Source organism: Dasypus novemcinctus, chromosome 19 (genome assembly GCF_030445035.2).
Source record: "Dasypus novemcinctus isolate mDasNov1 chromosome 19, mDasNov1.1.hap2, whole genome shotgun sequence".
Classification (NCBI taxonomy): domain Eukaryota; kingdom Metazoa; phylum Chordata; class Mammalia; order Cingulata; family Dasypodidae; genus Dasypus; species Dasypus novemcinctus.
Window position 1 is genome coordinate 5885883 of NC_080691.1, and position 27293 is coordinate 5913175.

The following is a 27293-nucleotide window of genomic DNA, read 5'->3' on the forward strand; positions in this document are numbered from 1 at the left end:
GGCCAGCATCAACAGGGGAGCCTCAGCTACAAGGCAGGGGCTGGTGCCACACCACCCCTGCTGCCCCAGCTCAGAAGAAAGTGGAAGCAAAGAAAGAACAATCTGAGGAAGTGGATGACGACACCGGCTTTGGCCTATTTGACTAGACTTCTCTTTTGTAAAATGTTCAGTTTTACAAAATGTTCAAAATGTTTTTTAAGAGCCGAAATCTTAAAAAGATCATGATCACTTCAGCAGATGCTAGAAGGATCCCATGCAAATTTTTAAAAATATATTTCTATTTATAGGGGGAAAAAAGTAAACCAGAATAGAAAAAGTCTTATTTTACATTACTCAGAATATGTGATTCAAACTAAGGACCACCACCGCTGCGCATATTCAAGCACCAGGAGCCTTGTCATTAATCTGAAAAAACAAGACAACGTGACAGTATTCGGTAAGTACCGGGCAAAGAAAAAAGAGTAATATGTGCAAGGGGTAACTTTACCGTTAGAAGAACGCCACGATTGATGGCTGATATTATCTAGAAAAAATACGCTAGGAAGACGGGGTGAGTACTACTGAAATATTACTGTAAAGATCAGCACATTTCTCTTTACAAAGCACATATACAAAACTCAGCACTCTCCTACGTACCTGCAACAAGCAACGAGAAGGTTCGATGGAGAGAAGCAACCTCGTCACAACGGCAGGACGCCGCGCGAAGCAGGACTCCCTCAGCCAGCGGCGGGAAGGCCTCGCTGAGAGCGACGCCCGCGGAGCCGGCGTGCGACCCCGTCCCCACCTCCCGGCGACCAGGCCGGGGCCCCTCGGCGCACCCCCAAGGCCCGTCACGCACGCGCCCGCCCCGTCACGCACGGGGCCCCGCCCCGTCACGCCGCCGCCCCGCCCCGTCACGCCGTCGCCCCGACTCCCGACGCCGGTCGCGGCCGCGGACGTCCGATGCGCCCTCGCGGGGCGGGGCGAGCCGCGGGGCCTTCTGGGAGCCGTAGTCCCGGCTTGGGGCGCGCGGATCCCGCTCGGCTCCGCCTCAGCGCGGACCCGACGCTGCCGGCCTCCTCCGACCTCCGAGCGCCGCCGCGGCCCGCGCTCCGTCTCCATTCGCGGGGCCGCCGAGCCGAGGTGCCCGGATTTGTTCCCGCGCCCGAGGGCAGGTGAGCGTGTCCGAGCGCGGAGTGTCGGCCGGCGAGGAGAGGGAAGATGGACTCGGCACCGTCAGCGGCATCGTGGGGACCGCGGCTGTTACGTGCCCCGAGCAAGGAGAGCCCTGCCTAAAAGTGAAGCCGCTTCCAGAAGCGGGGCGTGGCGGTCCCGGGAAAAGCCCCTCAGGTGCGGGCGCGTCGCCGAGGCGTCGGGAGGCGCGGTGGGGTTCCTGGAGCAAGGGCCTGGGAGGACCCCCGGGCGGAACCCGGACGCGGGGCCGGGGACGTGAGGGGGGTGCGGGGGCCGGCGGGCCGCAGGGCGAGGCTGGGGCTGTGAGCAGGGCCAGGGCCAGCGCCAGGTTAGGGAGTTCGACGTTATTTTAAGAGAGGAGGTAGGAGTGCCCTGAATATGACGTTTATCTTACCCAGTGTCTTTTCCTCAGTCTGTTTCCATCTCTTAAACTACTGAGATGAAACACAGTGATGATTCTTCTGTTCTTTAACCATTCTTGAGTATGATATTTAATACACTGCTGTGTCCAACTTGCTAATATTTTACGTAGGCCCTTTTCACCTGTGTTCAGAATTGTGATCGCAATTTAATCTTTCTTTGTACTATCCTTGCCCAGTTTTATAAAAATATTTTACAAATCTCAGCATAGCTTTTTCTTCTATTCTGTAAAGACTTTGCTTAGGAGAAACTATTTTTCCCTTAAAAAATTGGTACAGAGAATGCATACTCTTTGGAGATAGGTGTTTAACTTCTGGTTCAATTTTTTAATTAATTTAGGTTTTGTAGTTCTTAATTGATTCAAGTTGGGCACTTATGTTTTTCTATAAAACTGTTCATTTCATTAAATGTTCAAATTTGTTGGCATAAAGTTCATATTATTATTTTATAGTGATTTATATGGTGTTTTTAAAATTTATACCCTTTTGGTAAGATCATTATATTAATAATGTAATATATAAATACATTATTTTCCTTAACTTTATTTTTACATTGCCCCAATGTCTATCTTGCTGCCATTGAAAACCTTACAGGGGAGCAGATGTAGCTCAGTGGGTGAGCGTCTGCTTCCCATGTACAATCCCTGGTACCTCTTAAAACAAAACAAAAACAACGACAAAAAACCTTACAGTAAAAGTACACAGGTTTGTAATCCAATTTAGACTCTAGCTTCTTAGAATCTACAGCCACTTACTACAAAATCATGATCAGAAATGCAAACAGTTGCTTCAGTGCAAACGTTTCTCAGGTCTGCTCCATTAAAGCCATCTGCAAGTTTCACAATTGCTTCATAATCTATTTCACCATGCTTTAAAATGGAACCTGCATGAATATCCAATATATCTAGTTTTGTTCGTTGGGTAAATCAGTATTTTCTATCTAATCTTCCTGGATGCAGTAAAGCAGGATTCAGAGTATCTTGTCTGTTTGTAGCCATGATCATTTTAACTCTATTCAGATTATCAAATCCATCCATTTGATTAACTCCATTAAAGTTCTCTGAATCTCTCTTATCAGCTGAAGTACCCTCTGAAAACCAATGACCACCAATAGCATCTATTTCATTCATAAAAATAATGTATGGTTGATGGTCCCTGGCATAATTAATCATTTCTCTGACCAAATGAGCACATTACCAATGTACTTCTCTACAATAGAACTAGACAACAACTTTAAGAAATTGCAGTTGAGCTGGCTAGCAGTAGCTCATGCCAAGGTGTCTTTCCTGTACCTCATCATCCATATAACAAACAACCTTTTGCAGGTATTATTCCTACATGCTGGAATAATTCTGGGTTTATAAGAGGTAGTTCTATTACTTCTTTTAATTCCCGGGTCTCTTTTGATAGCCCTCCAATCTCAGAACAAGAAACATTCCCAAGGTCCTCATGAGACATTATAAACCACATCTCCCTTGGCAAATATCTCAAAATAGCTAATGTAGTCATATCCAAAGCAATTCTTGTTCCTGGCTTCAGCTTACTTTTCTCCAGCTGTTGACAACCCACAATATATCTTGGTCTGTTTGTAGCTTTAATAATGATTTTTTTTTCCAGTTAATTGCTTAAGTACCTTGCCCACAATCTAACACTTTGTAGGGCCTTCAGATCACTTTCAGACTTTTCAGACAGCTTGTTAAGTTCTTTATATATATAAAGAACTATATATATTTTTTATTACAGAAGTTGTGAACTTACAAAACAATCATACACATGTGTAGAATACAACACCCTTTCACTAACACACCACACTGTGGTGAAACATGTTACAGATTATGAGATAATATCATCAGACTACTCACCAACCATGGTCCATAATGTACATTTGGCACATTTTTTCCATATACCTCCATTATCAACACAGTACATCTTGGGCATTGATGCAAGAATATTATAGTATTGTTGTTAACCACAGTCTGTAGATCATACAAATTGTAGTTTTCCCATGCTTCTCCACATTCCCACCACCCTGCAATAGTGATGTACATCCGCTCTAGCTCACAGAAGGATACTCTTGCATCCATACCATCAACCACAATTCTCATTCACCTCTGGGAGTTCACTCTTACTCAATCCATAGATTATTCTCTAGCTTTCTTTCAGTTGATATTTACATACCTAGACTACCCTTTTCAGCCAATATCCCATTTGTAAAACCAGCTGCTACTCACTATGTGTTACCATCAACTCTATCCATTTCCACACTTTTACAGTCAAGTTAATTAAAACTACATACATTAAACATCAGTAGTCCTTCTCAGCCCTCCACTTATATCCAAAAACCTATTCTCTAGGTTTCAGTTCCATGTGTCTTCATATTTAGTTCATATCAGTGAGACCATGCACTATTTGCCCTTTTGTTTCTGGCTTACTTCACCCAGCATAATGTCTTCAGATGTCATCCATGTTATCATCTGTGTCCCAATTTCATTTCTTCTTACTGCAGCATAGTATTCCACTGTATGTATATACCGCATTTTGTTGATCCATCCATTCATTGATGGACACTTGGGTCATTTCCATCTTTTGGCAACTGTGAATAACACCACTATGAACATCTGTCTATAGATGTCTGTTTTTGTCACAGTTTTCAGGTCTTCTGGATATATTCCTAGTAGATGAATTGCTGGATCATATGGCAGTTTTATATTTAGCTTCCTAAGGAACCGCCAAACTGTCTTCCACAGAACCTGCACCATTTTACAGTCCCAACAACAGTGAAGGAGTGTTCCTATTTCTCCAGCACTTCTCGTTTTCTGGTTTTTTAATAATGGCCATTCTATGCAGTGTGAGATGACATCTCATTATCATTGTGATTTGAATTTCCCTAATAGCTAATGATATAGAACATTTTTTCATATCCTTTTGGCCATTTGTATTTCCTCTTTGGAAAAATGTCTACTTAAATCTTTTGCCCATTCTTAAATTGGATTGCATGCTCTTTTATTGTTGAGTGGAATGATTTCTTTATATAGAATGGAAAACGCTTATCGGACATGTGGTTTCCAAATATTTTCTCCCACTGAGTGGGCTGCCTTTTCATCCTCTTAATGAAGTCCTCTGAATCAGAAAAGTGTTTTAGGTTTGAGGAGGTCCCATTTATCCATGTTTTCTTTCATTGCTTGTGCTTTTGGTGTAAGGTTTAAGAATGCACCACCTACCACCACATCTTGAAGATGTTTTCCTACATTTTCTTCCAGGAGTTATGGTTCTGGCTTTTATATTTAGGTGTTTGGTCCATTTTGAGAATATTTGTATAAGGTATGAGATAGGGGTCCTCTTTCTGTTGTTTGCATATAGTTATCCAGTTCTCCCAGCACAATTTGTTGAATAAACTGTTCTGCCCCAACTGGATGGGTTTGACAGATTTGTCACAAATAACTGGACCATAAATGTAAGGGTCTGTTTCACAACCATCAATTTGGTTCCATTGGTGTATGTGTCTATCTTTATGACAGTACCATGCTGTTTTTACCACTGTAGCAAGGCAATATGATTTAAAGTCCAGAAGTGAGAGTCCTCCAACTTCGCCTTTTTTTAAGATGTTTCTGGCTATTTGGGTTCCCTTACCCTTCCAAATAAATTTGATATTTGTGTTTTCCATTTGTTTAAAAAATGCTGGTGGAATTTTTATAGGGATTTCATTAGTGAATCTGTATATCAATTTGGGTAGATATGATAATCTTAATGATATTTTGTCTTCCAGTCCATGAGCCTGTAATGTTCTTCCAATTTTGGGGGTCTTTTTTTATTTCTCTTAACAATGAGTTGTAGTTTCCTGAATATAAAGTGCTTTACATCCTTGATTAAATTTATTCCTAAGTATTTGATTCTTTTAGTTGCTATTGTAAATGGAATTTTTTCCCTAACTTCCTTCTTAAATGGCACATTACTAGTATATAGAAACACCACTGATTTTTGCATATTGATCTTCTATCCTGACACTCTACTGAAATAGTTTATTAGCTCTAGCAGCTTTATTGTAGATTTTTCAGGACTTTCTAGGAATAGGATCTTGTTATCTGTGAATAGTGAAAGTTTTACATCCTTTCCAATTTGGGTGCCTTTATTTCTTTTTCTCGCCTGACTGCACTGGCTAGAACCTCTACCACTATATTGAACAATGGTGGTGACAGTGGGCATCCTTGTCTTGTTCCTAATCTCAACGGGAAAGCTTTCAGTCTTTCACCATTAAGTACAATGTTAGCTGTGGGTTTTTCATATATGGCCATTATCATGTTGATAAAGTTTCCTTCAATTCTTATCTTTTGTAATATTTTTATCAAGAAGGGATGCTTCATCAAATGCCTTTTCGGTGTCAATTGATAGGATCATGTGATTTTTCTTTTTTGATTTATTAATGTGGTGTATTACACATATTGATTTTGTGTTGAACCATCCTTGCATGCCCGGTATAAAACCCGCTCGATTATGATGAAAACTTCTTTTAATATGTTGTTGGATTTGATTAGCAAGTATTATGTTGAGGATTTTTGCATCTGTATTCATTAGGGAAATGGGTCTGTAAATTTTCTTTTTTGCAGTCGCTTTATCTGGCTTTGGCATTAAGGCGATATTGGCTTCATAGAATGAGTTTCTTTTTTTTTTTTAAAGATTTATTTTATTTATTTCTCTCCCCCACCCGCCCGCCCCAGTTGTCTGTTCTCTGTGTCCATTTTGCTGCATGTTCTTCTTTTTGTCTGCTTCTGTTGTTATCAGCGGCACAGGAATTTGTGTTTCTTTTTGTTGTGTCATCTTGCTGTGTCAGCTCTTAGTGTGTGCGGCACCATTCTTGGGTAGGCTGCACTTTCTTTCACAATGGGCGGCTCTCCTTATGGGGCGCACTCCTTGTGCGTGGGGCTTCCCTATGCAGGGGGCACCCCTGCGTGGCACCGCACTCTTTGCGCGCATCAGCGCTGCACGTGGGCCAGCTCCACACGGGTCAAGGAGGCCCGGGGTTTGAACCGTGGACCTCCCACGTGGTAGGTGGACACCCTATCCACTGGGCCAAGTCCGCTTTCCCATAGAATGAGTTTCATAGCATTCCTTCTAGTTCAGTTTTTTTTGAAGAGCTTGAATAAGATTGGTATTAAATCTTCTTTGAATACTTGGTAGAACTCACCTGTGAAACCATGTGGTCCTGGGATTTTCATTTTGGGCAGTTTGATGACTCTTTCATGATAAGCTCCTTTAATTGTTTCCTTAACTCCTTGAAATAGCTATCAATCTAGTTGTGCTCCAGCAGCTTCTTGTGATAGTCCTGAGGCACCTTATCTCTAGGGCCTGTCATGATGAGAAGCCATCACATCTTTTCTGGTGATTTTTTTTCCCCTTTTATTTTTAATTGGAGAAGTTGTGAGCTTACAAAACAATCATGCATAATGTGCAGAATTCCCATACATCACCCCTCCACCAATACCTTACATTGTTGGGGAACGTTTGTGACAGATTATGAAAAATCATCATCAGACTATTACCACTAACTATGGTCCATAGCATACAATTGGTTTATTTTTTCCATACATCCCTTATTATTGACACTGTGTATTAGTAGTGTACATTTGTTATAGTTCATGAGAGAACATTCATATTTGTACTGTTAACCACAGTCCATCTTCAACCACATGGTTCATTGTGTTATACAGTCCCATGCCTTGTACATTCTACCCAAAGTGTATGCTCAGTGGCTTTTACTTTTTTCTGGTGATTTTTAAAGTAGTTGCTTCATAGTGATATTTTAAAATCACTGCTGTAACTATTCATTCTGTTTTGAACCTAGTATTTACCTAGGTTCTCTTTTCTTCCTAATTAATCCTGCAAAATATATGTCTTTTCAAAGACACAGTTTTGGGTTGTCTTTGTGATTTGTGGTTTGGCTTGGACATTTGTCTTTTTTGTGTTTTGGTTTTCTGTTCCATAATATTTGCTTTCTTTTTTTAAAAATTTACTTATTTACTTATCTCCCCTTCACCCTCACTCCGGTTGTCTGTTCTCTGTGTCTATTTGCTGCATCTTCTTTGTCCGCTTCTGTTGTTGTCAGTGGCATGGGAATCTGTTTCTTTTTGTTGCATCATCTTGCTGTGTCAGCTCTCTGTGTGGGTGGCGCCATTCCTGGGCAGGCTGCACTTTCTTTCGCACTGGGTGGCTCTCCTTACGGGGCGCACTCCTTGCGTGTGGGGCTCCCCTACGCGGGGGGACACCCCTGTCATGGCACGGCACTCCTTGTGTGCATCAGCACTGCGCATGGGCCAGCTCCACATGGGTCAAGGAGACCCAGGGTTTGAACTGCGGACCTCCCATGTGGTAGACAGACGCCCTCACCACTGGGCCAAGTCCGCCGCCAATATTTGCTTTCTATTTTCTTTTGTTCTAGATAACTTTGTTAATGTTGCTCTAGTTCTTGGTTTGAATACTCGGTTCATTTGTTTTTATTTTTTACTCTTCAAAGGATGTGTATACATTTTAAAAGTAAAAAATGCTAGAAGTCTCATAAGAAAAAAAGCAGGCCCCTTAACACCTCAGTCAGTCTTCCCAGTGGCAACAACATTCAATATTTAACATCTTTGGACTCTCCTCAGTATTTTTTATTCATCATTTTGAGAATTTTATTTCTTACTTATCAAATGAGAATTTTAACTGTTGCATCCTGCCTTTCTTTTCCCACATACATCCTTAAATTCACAATATAATTATATTATAAATCTTGTATTTTTTTCTTATATCCATGTTCAGTGATTTCATTGTGATGACTTGTAAATAGTCTTAACTGTTGAGCCATGGTAACAGTTACTTTTGTCTGTTTGTTTTGAGGTACCAGGGACCAGGGATTGAACCTGGGTCCTTGTAATGTGGGAAGCTGACACTCAACCACTAAGCCACATCAGCTTCCCTGAGTTAGTTTTTCATTTGTGTTGCTTGTTGTTTTTTTCAGGAGGCACTGGAAACCGAACTTGGGACCTCCCATGTGGGAGGTGGGTGCTCAACTGCTTGAGTCACATCTTTTTTATACAACTTTCCATTTTCCTGTTTTTAATTGCTTAGTTTTTCTTGTATCTATTTAAGTGCCTGTCTCTTCTATTTTCCTCAAGGTCAAACCTATTAGACATCTTATTGTTTTCCTTTTCCTGGACACATACCCCCTAAGAGCCTTCCTGCTATAATCTAAGACTGATTCCCTAGGCATGTTGCTTATTGGGACTTCTTACACTCATCTGTTACCTCATTTCTTGTCTGTTTGGATCTCCTATTTGCTGGAAACCTTTTTTCCTTTTTGGTTGATTACAATCTTACTACTTTCCTGGAAACAGATTCTTTCTATATGATTGTCTAGACTAGAAATAACTTTATTGTGTCCCCAAGTTTACATGCTCTTTTGGACTAATATGGAAGTCCTGGATGGGACATTATTTTCCTCAGAATTTTGAAAGCAGGGGAAGCTAGATAGAAAATAGAGACTCTTAACATTCCCTTATATGTACCCTATTTATCATCTCTGAAAGTTTCTAAGTTCATTTGTTTATCTTTGATATCCAAAAATTTCATGATGACATGTTTTAGACAGCATCTTTTAAAATTTTTCCATTTTGGCATATACTATCTAGGCCTATTCAATTCTTACTCTGTTATATTTAGGAATTTTTCTTATATTTGTTTCCTCTTCCTCTCATTTTTTCTTTTTCTTCTGAAACTCTGAATAATCCCATATTGTACCTTCTCATTGCTCATCTTTTTATTTTGGATCTCCTTTCTGAAAGAGTGCCTCAATGTTATCTTCTTTTTTAGAATTTTTTCCTATAATTTTTAATTTTCTAAGAGCTTGTTCTTATACTTTGATTAAAAAATATACAGCATTGTGTTCTTGTTTCATGGATGAAACATCTTTCCGGTGATCTTTTACTTTATTATGAAATTTCAGACACACACACTACAAAAAGAATAGTATGACCATCCTTGTACCCTTCATTCAGCTTCAGTAAGCTGTCAGCTCATAGCCAATCTTGTTTCATCAAATTCCCTTACAGACTCCCCTCCCAAAGTATTATTTGTATTATTTTTTAATATTTGAGGAAATTTTTAAAATAATACCATTATAAATATAATTTGATAATTAGTAATTTAAGTAACTATTTTAAAATATATTGAGGCAAATCTCAGGTATCGTATTATTTGTAAATATTTTAGAATTTATTTCTGAATGGTACAGATTCATTTAAAAAACATAACCAAGAAATATCACACCTACAAAACAAATAATTATTTAATAGCAAATCTATAGGCAGTATTCAAATTTTCCTGTTACCTCATGAATTTTTAAAAAATTTCTTTGACTCATAGTCCAAATAAGGTGCTTTCAATTTCAAGATTTTTTATTTTTATTTATTCCCCTCCTTCCCCCATTGTTTGTGCGGTCTGCTTTCTGTGTTCACTAGCTGTGTGCTTTGTCTGCCCATCTTCTCTTTAGGAGGCACTGGGATCTGAACCTGGGACCTCCCATGTGAGAGAGAGGTGCTCAATTGCTTGAGCCACTTCCGCTCGCTGCTTTATTGTCTCATTGTGTTTCCTCTTTGTGTCTCCTTGTTGCATCATTTTATGCTTGTTGCATCATTTTATGCAATATGCTCGCCATGCCAGTTCGCCGTCTTGCTCATCTTCTTCAGGGGGCACCGGGAACCAAACCTGGGACCTCACATATGGTAGGCAGGAGCTCAATCGCTTGAGCCACATTCACTTCCCTCAAGTCTCTCTTTTTTTTTTTTTTTTTTTTTTTTTTAAAGATTTTATTTGTTTTATTTAATTTCACCCCCCTCCCCTGGTTGTCTGTTCTTGGTGTCTATTTGCTGCGTCTTGTTTCTTTGTCCGCTTCTGTTGTCGTCAGCGGCACAGAAGTGTGGGCGGCGCCATTCCTGGGCAGGCTGCTCTTTCTTTTCACGCTGGGCGGCTCTCCTCACGGGCGCACTCCTTGCGCGTGGGGGCCCCACGCGGGGGACACCCTTGCGTGGCACGGCACTCCTTGCGCGCATCAGCACTGCGCATGGCCAGCTCCACACGGGTCAAGGAGGCCCGGGGTTTGAACCGCGGACCTCCCATATGGTAGACGGACGCCCTAACCACTGGGCCAAAGTCCGTTTCCCTCAAGTCTCTTTTAATGTTTCCCATAGCCTCTTTCACAGACTGTGTCATGTTTTTGTATTTTTTTTCAGTCTGATAGGTGAAAAATGATAATTCAATTTTGTTTCAATTCATATTTCTCTCATAAGCATCTTTGAAGATATTGTTCTTGCTTTGAAGTTTGATTATTTTTCTTTTCTTTATGTTGTCTTTATTTCTTCTGAAGTCCTTCTTTGTTTTGGTCATCTGAGTTCAATTTCCTTCTTCTCAAAAGAACATCCCATTAGTAGTTATTTCAGGAACTGTCAGCAAGTGGTAAATTCTCAGACATTTATGTCATATATATGACAATGTCTCTTACATTGCTTTCAATCATTAGGCAAGTATTGTTGACAATTTTTTCCCTCATTACTTTGAATATATTATTGCATTGTCTCCTGGTGTCTTTGTAGCTGAGAGGTCTGTAGTCAATATAATTGGCATTCTTTTTTAGATAATTTGGTTTTTCTCTCCAATAACCTTAAAAGCTTTCTCATTATCCTTGATGTTCTACAGTTTATTATGCATCTGGTGGATTTAGAAATTCATTCTCTACAATGGAATATATATTTTCATATTGATTTACATCTTTCAGTTTTAAAACACACTGCTTCTTTTCTATTCCCTCAGTCATCGTCTAGAATTCCTATTAGACATATATTTATGTCTTGAATCCATTTGGAATTTGCAAACGTGTGAGGGAGGGTAGGTTTTCCCAAACAAGAAGCCATTTGTCCTAATACCATTTGTGGGCTGGTTCATTCTTTCCCCCTAGATTTAAAGTGCTGTTTTTATCATATCTAGCTACACATGAATCTGTTTTGAAAATTACTCTTTAATTTCCTATTATGGCCCCACTATCATTCTGTTTCAGTTAATAGAGTGTTATAATGCCTTTTGAAACATAATGGGGCAAGGCTTCATATTCTTTTAATACTGTCTTGTTTATTCATGTACATTAATTTTTCTATAAAACTTTTAAAATCAACTTGTCCTGTTCCAAAAACTTCCTGTTGAATATATAATCAAAATCCCAATGCAATTCTAGTTTGAGAAAAATATAAAATCTTTATAATATTCAGTCTTCCCATCCATAAGCAAGGTTATTCTCCATTTATTTAGTCTTTCTTGTACTAAAAAATAAATTATCGAGGGAATGAGCCCAAAGTACCATTCTTAGCCTAATAACTTTAACCAGAAAGCAACCTAATTTCCTTTCTTCAAGGGGAAGCCTAAATATGTTATTGGTTTCCTTCTGAAAGAAGGGTGAGGGTGAAAATACCTTCTCCCTTAAAACTTTTCATAGATTTATTCACTTTATTCAGTAAAGAATTTATTTTTAAGTGCTAGGCAGCGGACTTGGCCTAGTGGTTAGGGCGTCCGTCTACCACATGGTAGGTCCGCGGTTCAAACCCCAGGCCTCCTTGACCCGTGTGGAGCTGGCCCATGTACAGTGCTGATGCACACAAGGAGTGCCGTGCCATGCAGGGGTGTCCCCCGTGTAGGGGAGCCCCACGTGCAAGGAGTGCGCCCCGTAAGGAGAGCCGCCCAGTGCGAAAGAAAGTGCAGCCTGCCCAGGAATGGTGCCGTACACACAGAGAGCTGACACAACAAGGTGTCACAACAAAAAGAAACACAGATTCCCGTGTTGCTGACAACAAGTAACTATATGCTAGTTGTTCTAGGTTTTGGGAATACAGCAATGAACAAAGCAGACAAGAATCTATATATTACTTACACTAAAATGACAGACCTATTACATTTATGTTTTAGGGACATAGAATCATCCTGTCAAAAATCTTTGTCTTTTTTATATATATTTACTTTAAAAACATTTTTTTTATTTTTAGGAAGTACTGGGGATTGAACTGGGGAACTCATACATGTGAGGCAGGTGCTCAACCACTGGGCTACATCCACTCTGTAAGATCTTTGTCTTTTAAAAAGAAAGGTCAGTTCTATAATTTGTGCATCAAAATTGAACTCCATTGTAGTATACTACTGAAGAAGGTTTGCATTTTAAAGTTACCAACTAATTTTCAGTAAGTGAAACCTTTAGAAATATTTTTCCTGTACATTATTATTACTATTATTAGAGAAGCTTTAGATTACATAAAAGTTACACCAAGAATATAGGGGATTCCCATATACCCCACTTCCTTCCTTTCCCACACTTTTCCCCATTAATGTCTTAGAAGTATTAGCATAATAAATTATTTAATGGCATGCATCTTTTGTATTCACACTATGTATCCATTATTTTGCTGTTTGTATTGAGGCTGTTATGAAAATTATTTTGGAAAGTACTATACTATCCAACATTGTTAACATGTTTAGGGCCTCACTCCCAAATCTTAGAACATAGGTCTTACTCCTTCGTCTCTTGATTTCACTCAAGTTTTAGATAGGAGAGAGAATTAAATTGTTGGTAATCAATTGTTTGAAAACCACCTATCTGCCTTTAACAACTTCAGTAAAAATCTGTAGTAGGAAAGCAGTGAAGCACCATTCTTACTCACCATATGTATTCAGGTAAATACTAAGTTACATATAGAACAAATAAATTTAACTAAAGTAATTATGTTCAGCAGGAAACCTATTTTTCCATCCCAGAAAGTTATCTTAAAAAGTTGCAAAATATGCATGAAATTTAATCGAATAATTACTTTTGACTGGTTCTCTTTAGTTTTTGTTTGTTTTTAAAGAAATGATTACTCTTTTCATCCAGGACTGAGTAGTAAGTAGTCTGTAGGAGAAGCCAGTAAAAATAACTATGATGGAAGTTCTGGAGGGATTCCAAGGGTGATTATATATTGCATACCATTACACACCCAGCAGAGATTTTTAAACTGGAGAGACTTTGCTGAGAAGGGGGGGGAGGGGGAGACAGGGAGAGTATACAGTTGTTTTTTCACCTTACCCCCTTTGGGTCCCTGTTTCCACCTCTCTTTTACTTGAACCTGCCTCTTTGGCTACAGGGAGAATGCCCACAGAGACGTAAAGAACTAATCCTGGTGAAGCCCATCACCGCCCTGACTGAACCAGAGAAACAAGAGGACACCTTGATCTCTCTGCCCTATTCTGCGGGCAGATGTCACATTCTCATTCACAAAATGGCAACCACTGACCTGTCCCAAACATGGGCTCTGCCTGCACAGAATGGTGCCTGCTTCCACATAGTAAATACTACTGGATTTCTGACAACCTGGTTACAGGAACCAGTAACCTTCAAAGATGTGGCTGTGGAGTTCACGCAGGAGGAGTGGGTGATGCTGGACCCTGCTCAGAGAAGTCTGTACAGAGATGTGATGCTGGAAAACTATAGAAATCTCACCATAGTAGAATATCAATTATGCAAGTCTACTGTGGGATCCCAGTTTAATCAAGAAAAGATAAGCTCTATGATAAGGAGAATTCCCCAAGGCATCTGTCCAGACTGGGAGACTCAACTTATAACCAAAGAATCAGCTCCTAAGCTGAATAGTTTGGGGTATAAGCCATCCAAGGGGGTGAAAATAAGATTCACAATAGATGATTATTGGTTCTCCATATTAGGAGAAGACTGGGAATGTCATAAAATCAGAAAACAGCATCTGAACCCAAAGGGACATTTGAGGGAAGTATTTACCCAAAAGAAAGTACCATCTCAGGAGAGAGTCTATGCCTATCATGAATTTGAGGGAAACTCAAAATTTAGCTCAAAACTTGTTTCTTCACAGAGAGATTACACCAGTAAACAATGCCACAAATGTGAGTCAGATATTTTATGTTCAAAATATAATTCAATCTTAAACAATTATCAGAAAACCTCTGAAAGTGAGAGGCTCTGTGAAAGTCATGAATATGATAGAGCCTTATGGCATGCTGAAAGAACTCAAACAGCACAAAAAGAGTATAAGTGCTCTAGATGTGGTATACACTTCCAACATAATAATATGCTTCCTGTACATAATTTTTATATGGGGGAGAAACCCTATGAATGTAATAAAAATGGCAAAACCTTTTGTCATCCATCCATTAATCAACAGGAGCAAACTCATATTATAGAGAAACATTATGAATGTAATCAGTGTGGGAAAGCCTTCAAAAAAATTTCTAATCTTATATTGCATGAGAGAAGTCATATGGGTGAGAAACAATATGAATGTAAGGAATGTGGGAAAGTCTTCAATGATTCCTCAACCCTAAGAAGACATGTGAGAACTCACACTGGAGAGAAACCCTATGAATGCAATCAGTGTAGGAAGGCTTTTAGTCAGAAAACATCTCTTAAGGCTCATGTGAGAACTCACACTGGAGAGAAACCTTATGAGTGTAATCAGTGTGGAAAATCCTTTGGCACAAGCTCTTACCTTATTGTGCATAAGAGAATACACACTGGGGAGAAACTTTATGAATGCAGTGACTGTGGAAAAGCCTTTAACACGAGCTCTCACCTCAAGGTGCACAAGAAAATACACACTGGAGAGAATCTTTATGAATGCACTGATTGTAGGAAAGTCTTTAGTGGTCTTTCATCCCTTAGAATGCATGTGAGAACTCATACTGGAGAGAAACCCTATGAATGTAAAGAATGTAGGAAAGCCTTCAGCGTTTCCTCTTCTCTTAGGAGACATGTAAGAACTCACACTGGAGAGAAACCCTATGAATGTATTCAATGTGGAAAAGCCTTCAGTCAGAGCTCTTCACTTATTATACACAAGAGAATTCATACTGGGAGAAAAACACTGTAAGTATTGTGAATGTGGAATTGCCTTTTTCAGTGACTTAAGGTGGACTCCAGGTCATTATTTTAGGCTATAAAATAAGAATTTAAGGCTATAAACGGCTCTCTAAACACTTTAGCTATATAATACAAGGTTTGATCTCTGTTATTTTAATTTTGCCTTTGTGTTCTAATATTGTTTAATATCTATTATGACTTTTTGTGAACTTGGGATTATATACACTTATGTATTGCTAATATATGAGGTATAAAATTTTTTGTTTTTTTGTTACCTTTCTATCACTTATTTCTAAGTTAACTGCATTGTCTTCATAATGTATGGACTATATGATACTGTTTTATTGGTGTTATCTTGAGAGTTGCTTTCTGGTCCAGTGGGGCATGTACTATGAGTAGCCAATCTCTAACATTCAGCTCATCTTTCCTTAAGATAGCAATGCTTCCAGTTACCAAATTCTTCTCAGCCTTCCTGCAGCCACTAGTAGCCTTATCCCCTGTTCCTGGCCAGTTGAGAATAGGTTAGTATCACTGGAGACAGACCTCTCTGTTTTGTTCTCTTTGACTTTTGCAATTTGCCTTTCTGCCTTTTCCATTCTTCTCTCTCTGAATTTACCATTCCTGGAGTTGTAAGATCCAAGTTGTGACTCTGAGAATAACAAGCATGGCCTAAGGTTTATGTAGGAGACAGAGAGCCATGTTCCACAAAGACACCTTTAAATAGCTGTGTCTGCTTTACATTGCTTATATCTGAACATCTGAGAAGAATATAGAATTTTTCTTTAAAAAGCAAAATGTGAATATAGTCACCTTGTTTAAAAATTTTTTAAAAAGACCATAGAGATATGTAGAGTTAAGTGGTTTATGCTAGATGTACAAATTTGGATAGGAACATGGAGGATGGAAGAGGAATGATGACGACTTTTGTACATAGGGATGAAGATGGAACCAAGGTCACTGAGAGCAAATTAACAGAGACGCAAGAAGGTAAAACCCAACATTTCCATGTTAGAAATACAGAGTTCTCAGAAGAAACATTACTAATTCCAAATGCTGGGTGGAGTCCTTGAGATTTTGCTATATGGACTTGTGGATACTGACAGTATTACCTCTAATATTCCAAAAACAAAATTGGAAAGAGGAGCACATGGTGAAAGGATGGAGTGACAGTTACCATTTCAGTCATGTTAACTTACAAGGTTGTGAGACATCCAGATGAACAGTTGATATGCAAGTCTGGACCTCATGTTGTGTAGTATGGACTGTAAATTTAGAGGCATCAGTATCCAGACTACTATAGGTTCTATGGAGTTGCATAGGTTGTATAGGGAAAATGGAAGGAGGGCCTGCCACTGACCCTGAAGAATTCCTGTACTGAAAGGATTAAACAATGAATCATAGTAGAGAAAAGTTGAGTAAAACCAGCAGGAGTGAAGTTTTACAGTTCTAAGACAAATGAAAGGAAAGTGCAGTCAGTTGTTTTAAATGCTATGCAAAGGTCAAATTAGATGAAGTCTTAAAGAGTGAACATATATAGTGATGTGAAGATCATTGGTGACCTTCCTGGAAAATAATGTAATGGCATGTTGATGGGTTTCAGATCGGGATGAGTTTAGGAATCAATACACGATGAGAAAGTAAAGACACTATAGACAACTCTTGAAAGTTCAAATAGGAGGAGAAAGAGTAGTAGCTGGAGACAGATTTGGAGCCAATGTAAAGTATTTTTAAAATATGAAAAAGTAGAACATGTTTAAATCTGAGTGTGATGCATGATCCAGTATGGAGAGGTTAAACGTGTGGGCATAAGAAGGATAGTCAGGAAGCAGACTTGGCCCAGTGGTTAGGGCGTTCGTCTACCACATGGGAGGTCTGCGGTTCAAACCCCGGGCCTCCTTGACCCATGTGGAGCTGGCCCACGCGCAGTGCTGATGCGTGGAAGCAGTGCCCTGCCATGCAGGGGTGTCCCCGCGCAGGGGAGCCCCACGTGCAAGGAGTGCGCCCTGAAAGGAGAGCCACCCAGCAGGAAAGAAAGTTCAGCCTGCCCAGGAATGGTGCCGCCACACACAGAGAGCTGACACAATAAGATGATGCAACAAAAACACAGATTCCCATGCCACTGACAACAACAGAAAGCGGACAAAGAAGAACACACAGCGAACAGACACAGAGAACAGACAACTGGGGTGAGGGGGGGGAGGGGAGAGGAATAAAATAAATAAATCTTAAAAAAAAAAAGAAAAGGATAGTCAATAGAATAAAATGCCTAAGAAGGGTATGGAGGTATCTGGAGTACACATAGGTTTGATGTTTGCTGTGAGAAGAGATAGTTCTACCATTCTCTTAAAAGGAAACCAGAAGGGGAAGAGTTGGTTTTAATTCCTTTTTATTTATTTCTATCAAAGTTAACTGCATTGTGGTCAGAGTTTCCAGCCTATATAATGCTATTTGTTTGGTGTTTATTAAAAGCTATTTTATGATCCAGTGTGGGAGATAGGAATATATGAATATACATTTCCTCCTTCTTCCTTATAATAGAACCCAGTTTTGCCTGGGGTAGTAATGTGTACAGTTAGCAAATTCCTATCCCAGCCTCCCTGTAGTCAAGGATAGCCATTTTCCTTGTTCCTGGTCAATGAAGTAGAGACATGACATGAATTGTAGGTTTGGTGGCAAAATTATATACAACCAGATGGAGGAAAGACTGGAGGCTTAAGAAGGGAAAGCTCTTCAGGTGTTCGCTAGGGCCTTCAGTGGAAAAGATAGCAAAACAAATAGCAACATCTTAAGTGAAGGAGGAGAGTCCAGTTAGATAGAAGACAGCATCAAAGAACAGGGAAAAGTGATACAGCTAGATGGTATAAGCAAAGAAGGAGGGTTTTTCCAATTGGCTACAATATTTAGAAGCAATATTGGGAAGCAAGGAGGACTCTGATCCAATTTCCAGTCCATGTAGATATATAGGGTATATGGGAATAAACAGTCCCTTCACCCCCATCTATCACAACCTCATATATTTTTTTAGGTCAGTGTTTGTATGCTCTCCTTTGTATTATAATTGAACAAATGCTACAGTAATCATGAGGATGCAGTGTTCCACTTAGGCTAATGATAAAACTGTAAATTAATACAACCTGTCTGGGGGCTGGTTAAGCAATATGGGTCAAAAGCTGGAATACCCATAACCTTTAACCTAGCAATGGTTTTCTGAGCTTTTATAGAAGAAGTTTTCATCCAAGCATGTATACTGCTTTGTACAGTATTAAATAAATGGAAAAGCCCTAAATTCCCAATAACAGCCAAATGGTTAAAAAGAATATGTCCAGAAAATTTAATATACTGAGTCATTCACAAAAATAATTGTTGCTAAGGGGCACAGGCTCTTAGACTTCATCTAAATTGACTTCTAGGCAAAACTGGAACTATGAAGGAAACAAATAAGGTGCTATAAGAATAGGGAGACCTATGTTGGATAAGGCTGTTAGGAAAGGCCTCTATGGCCGTCGACATTTAAGCTGAAATCTGGAAGGAAGGAATCATCTATAGGGAAATGTAGGTGAAAAACAGGAAGAGCTTTCTAAGAAAGAACAGCAAGTGCAAAATACTTCATTCATAGTGTGTGTGTGTGTGTGTGTGTGTGTGTGTGTGTGTGTGTGTGTGTTTAACTGTTCAGGAAAAAGTAACCTAAATTACAAATATAAAATTAAGCTGAAAAAAAGTCTTCATTCAGGAACCAGCTTGGCATATTAATGGAAAGTAAGGCCAGTAGCTGGAACAGTATTAGACAAAATACTAAGGAGAAGAGTCTACAAAACCAGGTTGAAAAATAGGCAGGAGCCAGATCATAAACGTCCTTGTCAGCTATGGCATGAGTTTAGATTTTATTTGAAGAACTTTTAAGGATTCTTCATAAGGGGTGAAGGTATCTGTTTTTAAAATATCGCTGTCAAGGAGGGAGGGTGGTACATGGGAATCCCCTATATTTTTTATGTAATCTTTCTGTAACCTAAAGTTTCTTGGAAAATACAGTGAAGAAAAAAAATACAACACTAGGGGAACATACTGAAAACAAATACAACTGTTGTTGTTTGGAAATGTATATACCCCAAAAATCATACTCTTAAATTTAATCCATTCCTGTGGATGTGGACCCATTGTTAAGGACCTTATGAGGCTTCTTCAATTAAGGTGTGATCCACCTCATTCAGGATGGGTCTTAATTCTCTTACTGGAGTCCTTTATAAATGTAAAGAAGAGAGAGAGAGAGCCACAGAAACAAGAAGCTGAAAGCAACGAAACCCAGAAGACAAGCAGATGCTATCATGTGCCCTGCCATGTGGCAGAAGAGTCATGGATTGCCAGCAACCAGTCTTCCAGAAGAAATAATTGCCTTGATGATGATACTTGATTTAGACATTTTTCTCACGTTAAAATTGTTAAGTTAATAAATTCCTGTTGTTTGAAGCCAACCTATACCATGGTATCTCTTTTCAGCAGCTTACCAACCTAAAACAATCACACAGGCTTCCGTGTAAAAAATCTGGGAGACAAGTTTAGGAAACTATTGCAGTAGCTGATATGTGAAATTTGCATAACAGAAAAGTGCCATTTCCTTAACATATACAGAGTTCTTTACAATAAGTAAAATGAGACACTTCTTTTTGACATACAGGAATATCATAGCCTAATATATGTCATGGCTAAACTCAGCCATAATATTCATTCATTTATTTATTTCTCCATACCCCCTTGTTTTTACTTGCTATGTCTGTCCATCTTGTTGCCTTAGGAGGCACCAGGAGCTGAACCCAGCACCTCTGATGTGGGAGGGAGTGCCTATCACTTGAGCCATCTCTGCTCCCTGCTTTGTTGTGTCTCATGTTTTTGCCTCCCCTGCGTCTCTTGTTGCATCATCTTGTTGCATCAGCTCGATGTGCCTGACACTCGCATCAGTTTGCTGTCTTCTTTAGGAGGCACCAGGAACCTCTGCTCCCTGCTTTGTTATTTCTGATTGTTTTTTCTTGTGTCACTTGTGTCAGCTTACAACACCTGTCTGTCGCGCCAGCTTGCTGTCTTTTTTAGGAAGCAGTGGGATCCAAACCAGCGTCCTCCCATGTGGTGGCAGGAGCCCAGTCACCTGAGCCACATCTGCTTCCCTCAGCCATAATTTTTAAAATGCATATCAAACAGATAAAATCATATTTTTAACCTATCAGGTAGCAAAAGTTCACATTGTGGCACATTATCTTTTTCTACATAGTATTGTTATCTGTGATAATGAGAGTATTGGTGACAGAGCATTTCTTAAAAAGAATTCCTAAAATTCATTTCTTAAAAGAACTTTTAAAATATTAGATAACCCTTTTTTAAAAACTATCTTTTCTACTTTTCTACCCTTTAAAGGCAAACTTATTGAGTGTTGCTAAAGGACATGAACTCTTTCTTCCAAATCACAATCTACAAGTTTTGCTGCATCTTTTTTTAAGTCTTCAAATGGATTTAACAGTTTTTCCTGCCTTTAGTTGCACTGTTTGACATATGATAGAAAATTCTTTGGGGAATATCTCAGTAACAAAATCCAGCTTTACAAGTCTCCTACAGCATAAGTAAATTGTTATGCAAGAAAATATGGAGTTCTGGTTATTTTTCTGACATCTAATATTTATATTACTAATACTACATGTGCCTGTTCCTCATATTTCTGCATTTATAATTCCTTTTTTTTTTTTTAATTTATTTCCCTCCCCTACCCCCCCCCAGTTGTCTGCTCTCTGTGTCCATTCACTGTGTGTTCTTCTGTGACTGCTTCTATCCTTATAAGCGGCACCAGGAATCCGTGGTTTTTTTTGTTGCGTCATCTTGTTCTGTCAGCTCTCCGTGTGTGCGGTGCCATTCCTCGGCAGGCTGCACTTTCTTTTGCGCTGGGCGGCTTTCCTTATGGGGCGTACTCCTTGCACGTGGGGCTCCCCTATGCGGGGGAGTGGCACAGCACTCCTTGCGTGCATCAGCACTGCGCATGGGCCAGCTCCACACGGGTCAAGGAGGCCCAGGGTTTGAACCGTGGACCTCCCATGTGGTAGGCGGACACCCTATCCATTGGGCCAAGTCCGCTTCCCCATAATTCCTTTTTGAGTCAATGTAAAGCTTAGTGCAATAATCTTTGGAGACATCTTTTTTTACCAAAGCATGATATACACAGAGAAAAGTGTTCATGTTAAAAGTACACAGTTTAATTAATTTCCCCAAATAGAACATACCTATTTAACCAGCTACTATATCAAGAGCGAGCCAAATTCATACTTTTACCACTTCTCCAGTGCTTTTAGACTCTTATGCCCTTTTATTTATTTATTTTTTTTTTTTATTGACTTTGTAATAATATTACATTAAAAATATATATGTGAGGTCCCATTCAACCCCACCCCCCCACCCCTCTTATGCCCTTTTAACGCCATTTATCCCCCTCCTGTCTTTTGTGTTGTGCTTTTTTGGTTCCACATATATCTTAGATGCCACTAGCTATTTATTCATTTATTGTTGTGCAAAGTCACTATCTTAGTTTGCTAGGACAGCTATGTCAAATACCACAAAACTGGCTGGCTTAGATTCCCACAGTTTTCATGGCTAGAAGTCCAAAATCAGGCTTTCCTTTTTCTGAATCTGTAGAGTTCTGGAAGTGACTTTCTGCCTCCATCCCATGGTGAGACCCTGCAGTCTTTTCCTGTAGCATCTACAGCTCTGCAGTTTCCTTGCTTAGGAAGTCTCCAGTCATATTGGACTAAAGCCCACCTTAATCTTTAAAGCTCCTATTTACAAAGGATTCCACACCCACAGGACTGAGGGCTAGGACTTGAATATGTCATTGTGGGGGCAAGACTCAATCTCCCACACTCAAGTGTTCTTTTATATCAGGGATGGTAAGCTGTTTCTTTAAAGGGCCAGAGTAAATATATTAGGCTTTGCAAGCCACATACAATCTCTGCTGCATATTTTTTTCTTTTTTTTTAACTTAAAAATATAAAACCATTCTTAGCTTGTGGGACTAGATTTGTCCCAATTTGCAGTTTTCCAGTTCTCTTTATGTCTTTCTGGCCAAGTTTCAGTGAAGGATCTTTTTTTTTAAAGGTTTATTTACCCCGCCCCTTGTTGTCTGTGTTCACTGTCTGCTCTCTGTCTGTTTGTTGTCTTTTCTAGAAGGAACTGGGAACTCCCATGTGGGAGGTGGGCACTCAGCTGCTTGAGCCACATGTCCCTGCTCATTTGTTTTTGCTTGTCTGCTCGTTATTTGGCTCACTGTTTTTGCTAGTTGTCTGCTTTTTTTTTTACAGGAGGCACCAGGAGCCAAGCCCATGGCCTCCCATGTGGGAGGTGGGTCCTCAGTTGCTTGAGCCACGTCTGCTCCCCAGCTTCACATTTTGACAAATGGTTTGAGGAAGAGACTGCTATGTACGTATTTTAAGCAGTCACCATTTCCTGGGTATTTCATTGCTACAGATTTTTCACTACTACCTTTTAGAAGCTTTCTGTCTAACTCCCAAACCCTAAACCTTGTCCAATGGGAGAAAACCAGTTGTGCATTTGAGACTCCTCAAGTTCCCAATCTGCTGCCTCAGCCTCAGGTGACAACTAAAACATCTGTGGTTTCTCTTTCAGCAGATGCCTTTTCCCTGGGCCAAGCCCAATCCTCAGCTATGCCCATAATCAGTAAATGCTCACAAAGAAAAAAAAAAGTAGCTTGTAATTATTATTGTTCATCTGGTTATTCCTCTTCGGAATTTTGGTTCATTCTGCCCTCACTGCTTCCACAGCTCTCTCATACCTTTGAAAATAGGATTTTTGTAATTTATCTGCTTTCATGTAGCTGCTGCCCCAGAAGTACTGGCCTACTGTGACCTACTGAATCCTTGCTGGAAGTAGACTTTTTTGAGATATTAGAAATAACATTTAAACTCAACCTGCTTACCTTTTTAGTACTTTCTTACTATAAGAAATAAAGCATATTCAGTCAATGAAAATACCCACAAACTGATTACTTAACTTTCTTTTTTCAGTAGAAAAAAAAATGTTTTGTGTTTTTACTATAGATTCTTGAGTTATCTATATTTAACTTAGTATAATATGGTAATATAGTTCTTATTTTCTGAAATATCTTACCAAAAAAGTATGAGTCCCTCTTGGAAGGGTGGTGTAGTTCAGAATGTTGTTGCATAAAGTGCATTTTTAGAGGAAGTTCTTCTTTTTTATGAGAATGATTGAGGTATAATCTCTCTGTTACCTGCAAAGGCACTCCCAACCTAATTGCCCCTCACTAATGTGAGCATAGGTCCCTTGTCATTTCTTTGTCATCCAGGATTCTTTCCAATAAATAGATCACTTTTGGTTTAGAAATATAAAGTCCTGCTTAGAAAGGGAAGGAAAATAGAGACTTCAAAATCTTATGGTTTTCCCTTTATGTAGACCCAGTCTCTTAGTATGAGAGAAGTTATAAGAAAAATCAGAGGAGGAAGAAAGATGGATACATGCCACGTTACTCATCTACCAATTTTAAACTATTTTCTCAGAGAATAAGAAATAGAACTTCAGCCAGACAATTTAGAGACCCTTCCCTGATACTTCCTGTGGAGAAAACAAAATACCTAAGTGGCAGATTCTGATCTTGGAGGAAAGTCATCCTCCCCTGACCAGGTTCTCGTAGTTCTCCCTCAAGGCATCCCCAATTTAAAGTCCTGTTAGCAGGGTCCATTCAGCCTCACTCCTCCTAAGAGGAGTCTATGGCCACATACCTGAATATTACAAACCCCTGACGTAACAAATACACTCTTCTTCACCAAAGGCCCAGACCTACATATGGTGCTAGAGACAGTAATAATACTGGCCACACTATAGGGAATGGAGAATTTGTGCAAAGGAATTACTCTGGCAGAGTTTGTAGCTTTAAATATTTCTAGAAAAGTAATTATTAGGCAACAGCTGTGAGCCCTGTTGTGTCACACATTGAGAGAAAAATGTTAATCTCATTTTGTGAAAGAAAAGATTTACATATACATGCAAATATATCTAAACAAGACACTATTCAAGTGCAAAATTGCATATTTCACATACTAAAGACAAGGGAGGTTCTCAAAAGGGGCAGCCGGAGGAGACTAAAGCAGCACAGGAATGCTTCAAGGATAAGCTAAATCTTTAACTGGAACATTAAAAAATGAGCAAGATACACATGGAAAGAAAAAACTAACTTATACTGAGAAAATAAGCACGTTGCAATTTTACTTAGAATGATTTCCTCTTATGTCTTACACAATAGTGAAAACCTGAAAACAGATGTCTCCAATAATAGAGGTTTTAAGACTCACCACTTATTCTAAGTACACCAGGCTAAGGACCATGTCTCTTTATTCACTAAATAGATACCTAGTATTTAGCACAGTGCCTGACATATAATAACCACTCGCAAAACAATTATATTAATGAATACATGGCCAAGTAAATTATGATTAAATTTGATGATGTACAAGTTTACATAGTATAAGCCCATAAAGAATAAATATTATATATGGTTGCTCTGACTGCTGAGATTGTAGATGAATTTTATTTTCTTTGCCTCTCTTTGAATTCTATTTTGTTTTTCAAACATTAAGGATGTATAATATGTAATAGAAAAAAATACAAAAAAGCTTTTACTATCAAAAGGAGACAGAATTACAAGGAGTGAGGAAATTGTAAATAAATAGACATGAGAGAATGGGGGATGGTAAAGAAATACATGTTAAAGGCAAAATGCTAACATCTTCAACATTCTTTTTGCTCCACCAAAAATAACTCCTGTACACTGTACAGACCTTTTAGCAGATGAGACTAGGAAAGAACAAAATACAGCAGACTAGCATTTCAAAATCAATGCAGACTTGATAAAAAGTAAATAGTGTTGGCATTTAATAATAGCTCAATAAATATGAGAGTCTCATTCTCCAAGAAGGTAAGGGGTAAAATTCCTTTTGATATAAACTTTGCAAATTATAAAGCATCACATTTTTCTAAATAATTTCAGAATCTTTAAACATCTCTGATTTTTGAATATCAGATTACATCTGAAACATTGCTTTATAAGGTTTTCAGAAACAACATTTTAAATGTTTTATTATAGATATCTATTTCCCTTGTTCTGGACACTTACACTTGATTGTAATCTGGAAAATTCTTCCCACCTAACAACCTGATTGCAGAAAAGCAAGCATAAGAGTGTCACCTTACCAAAGACACCGTACTTTACTAAATAACTTTTTGCTACTGATCCACATAAAACTAGGGAAGTACATTCCTTAATGACACAGATATAGCCATTCTTAAACTGGATCTAGCTATTCCTTTGCAGTCTTAATTTTGTATTCCCATGAATTCTCTGGTAAATGCCAGGTCTAGTGACTCATATCTATGCTCAAAGCTTTCAATTGTTTATTGCCTTTGCCACATGCTATGCCTAAGACAACCAAAGAACCTCTAGATTGTCTTCATCAGGTAGGCCAAAGAAAAGAGAGAATTCTGAGAGCAGCAAGAGAAAAGTGATTCATCACATACAAGGGATGCCCCAAGAGATTAAATGCTGATTTCTCATCAGAAACCATGGACGCAATAAGGCAGTGGAATGATGTAGTTAAGATACTGAAAGAGAAAATCTGCCAATCAAAAATCTTATATCTGGTAAGAATGTCTTTCAAAAATGAGGAAGAGTTTAGAATATTCATAGATAAATAGAAACTGAGAAAGTCTGTAACCAAGAGAGGGGCCTTCCAGGAAATACTGAAGGGAGTGTTACAGACTGAAAAGACAAGACAGGAGAGAGGGCTTTGAAGAGAATCTAGAAATGAAGATTATAGCAGAAGTAACCAGAAGTGTAAAAAGAGTGGAGAAAATGACAGATAAAACCCAAACATCAAAATGGATGAACAACTGTCTTTACAGTAATAACACTGAAGATTAATGGATTAAATCCCCAATTAAAGGACACAGATGGGTGGAACCAATAAGAAAATAATGAACCATCTATATGCTATCTACAAGAGACTCACCTTAGACCCAAAGATACAAACAGACTTAGAGTGAAAGGCTGGAAAAAAGATATTCCACACATGCAGTAACCAAAAAAAGCTGGAGTAGCTATATTTGTATCACATAAAATAGACCTTAAAAGCAAAGCTGTTATTAGAGACAGGGAAGGACATTACATATTAATAAAAGAGGCAATTGACCAGGATGAAATAATCATAAATGGAAATGCACTTAATCGGGATGCCCTGAATTACATGAGGTGAACAATGGCAAAACCAAAGGGAGAAATAGATGTTTCTTCAGTAATAGCTGGAGACTTCAGTACACCACTCTCATCACTGGAGAGAACAGCTGGGTAGAGGACCAGTAAAGATACAGAGCTTGAATAAGATCATAGCCAAATCTAATCGACATATACAGAACACTGCACCCCAAAACAGGCTGTACCTTCTCAAGTGCTCATGGAACTATCTCCAAGATAGACCATATGTTGGGTAACAAAATAGATCTCAAAAAATATAGAAAGATTGAAATTTCACAAAGCACTATCTCTGATCATAATTATCTGAAGCTGGAAATCAACAAGCAGAAAGTGGGAAAGTTCACAAATATATGAGGATTAAACCACTTAAATAATCATTGGCTCAAAAAAGAAATTGCAAAACAAATCAATAAATATCTTGAGATGAATGAAAATGACAAAATGTTTCAAGATTTGTGAGATG

At 38.9% G+C, this 27293-nt stretch overlaps 2 protein-coding genes and 1 pseudogene across 9 annotated transcripts in view; 1 reads left to right on the forward strand and 2 right to left on the reverse strand.

The window, feature by feature from the left end:
- Window positions 1-27293, reverse strand: part of ZNF10 (zinc finger protein 10) — a 100641-nt gene that overhangs the window by 35081 nt on the left and 38267 nt on the right. Inside the window, exon 1 of one of the 8 annotated variants that reach the window (XM_012522476.3) lies at window positions 637-859. The exons of the other annotated variants lie outside the window; for them this stretch is intronic. The gene's annotated coding sequence lies outside the window, so the exon portion shown is untranslated. Of the gene's footprint in view, window positions 1-636; window positions 860-27293 lie in introns of those variants that run through there. 8 annotated transcript variants of the gene reach the window in all.
- LOC101413571 (translation initiation factor IF-2) lies at window positions 662-23539 on the forward strand. Its single transcript, XM_012522481.4, has 4 exons — window positions 662-937; window positions 993-1329; window positions 13778-15528; window positions 22851-23539. Exons 1-3 carry the CDS (start codon window positions 662-664, stop codon window positions 13798-13800), a joined length of 636 nt encoding a protein of 211 aa, XP_012377935.2. The 3' UTR covers window positions 13801-15528; window positions 22851-23539.
- LOC131274546 (26S proteasome regulatory subunit 10B pseudogene) lies at window positions 2060-13262 on the reverse strand (annotated as a pseudogene).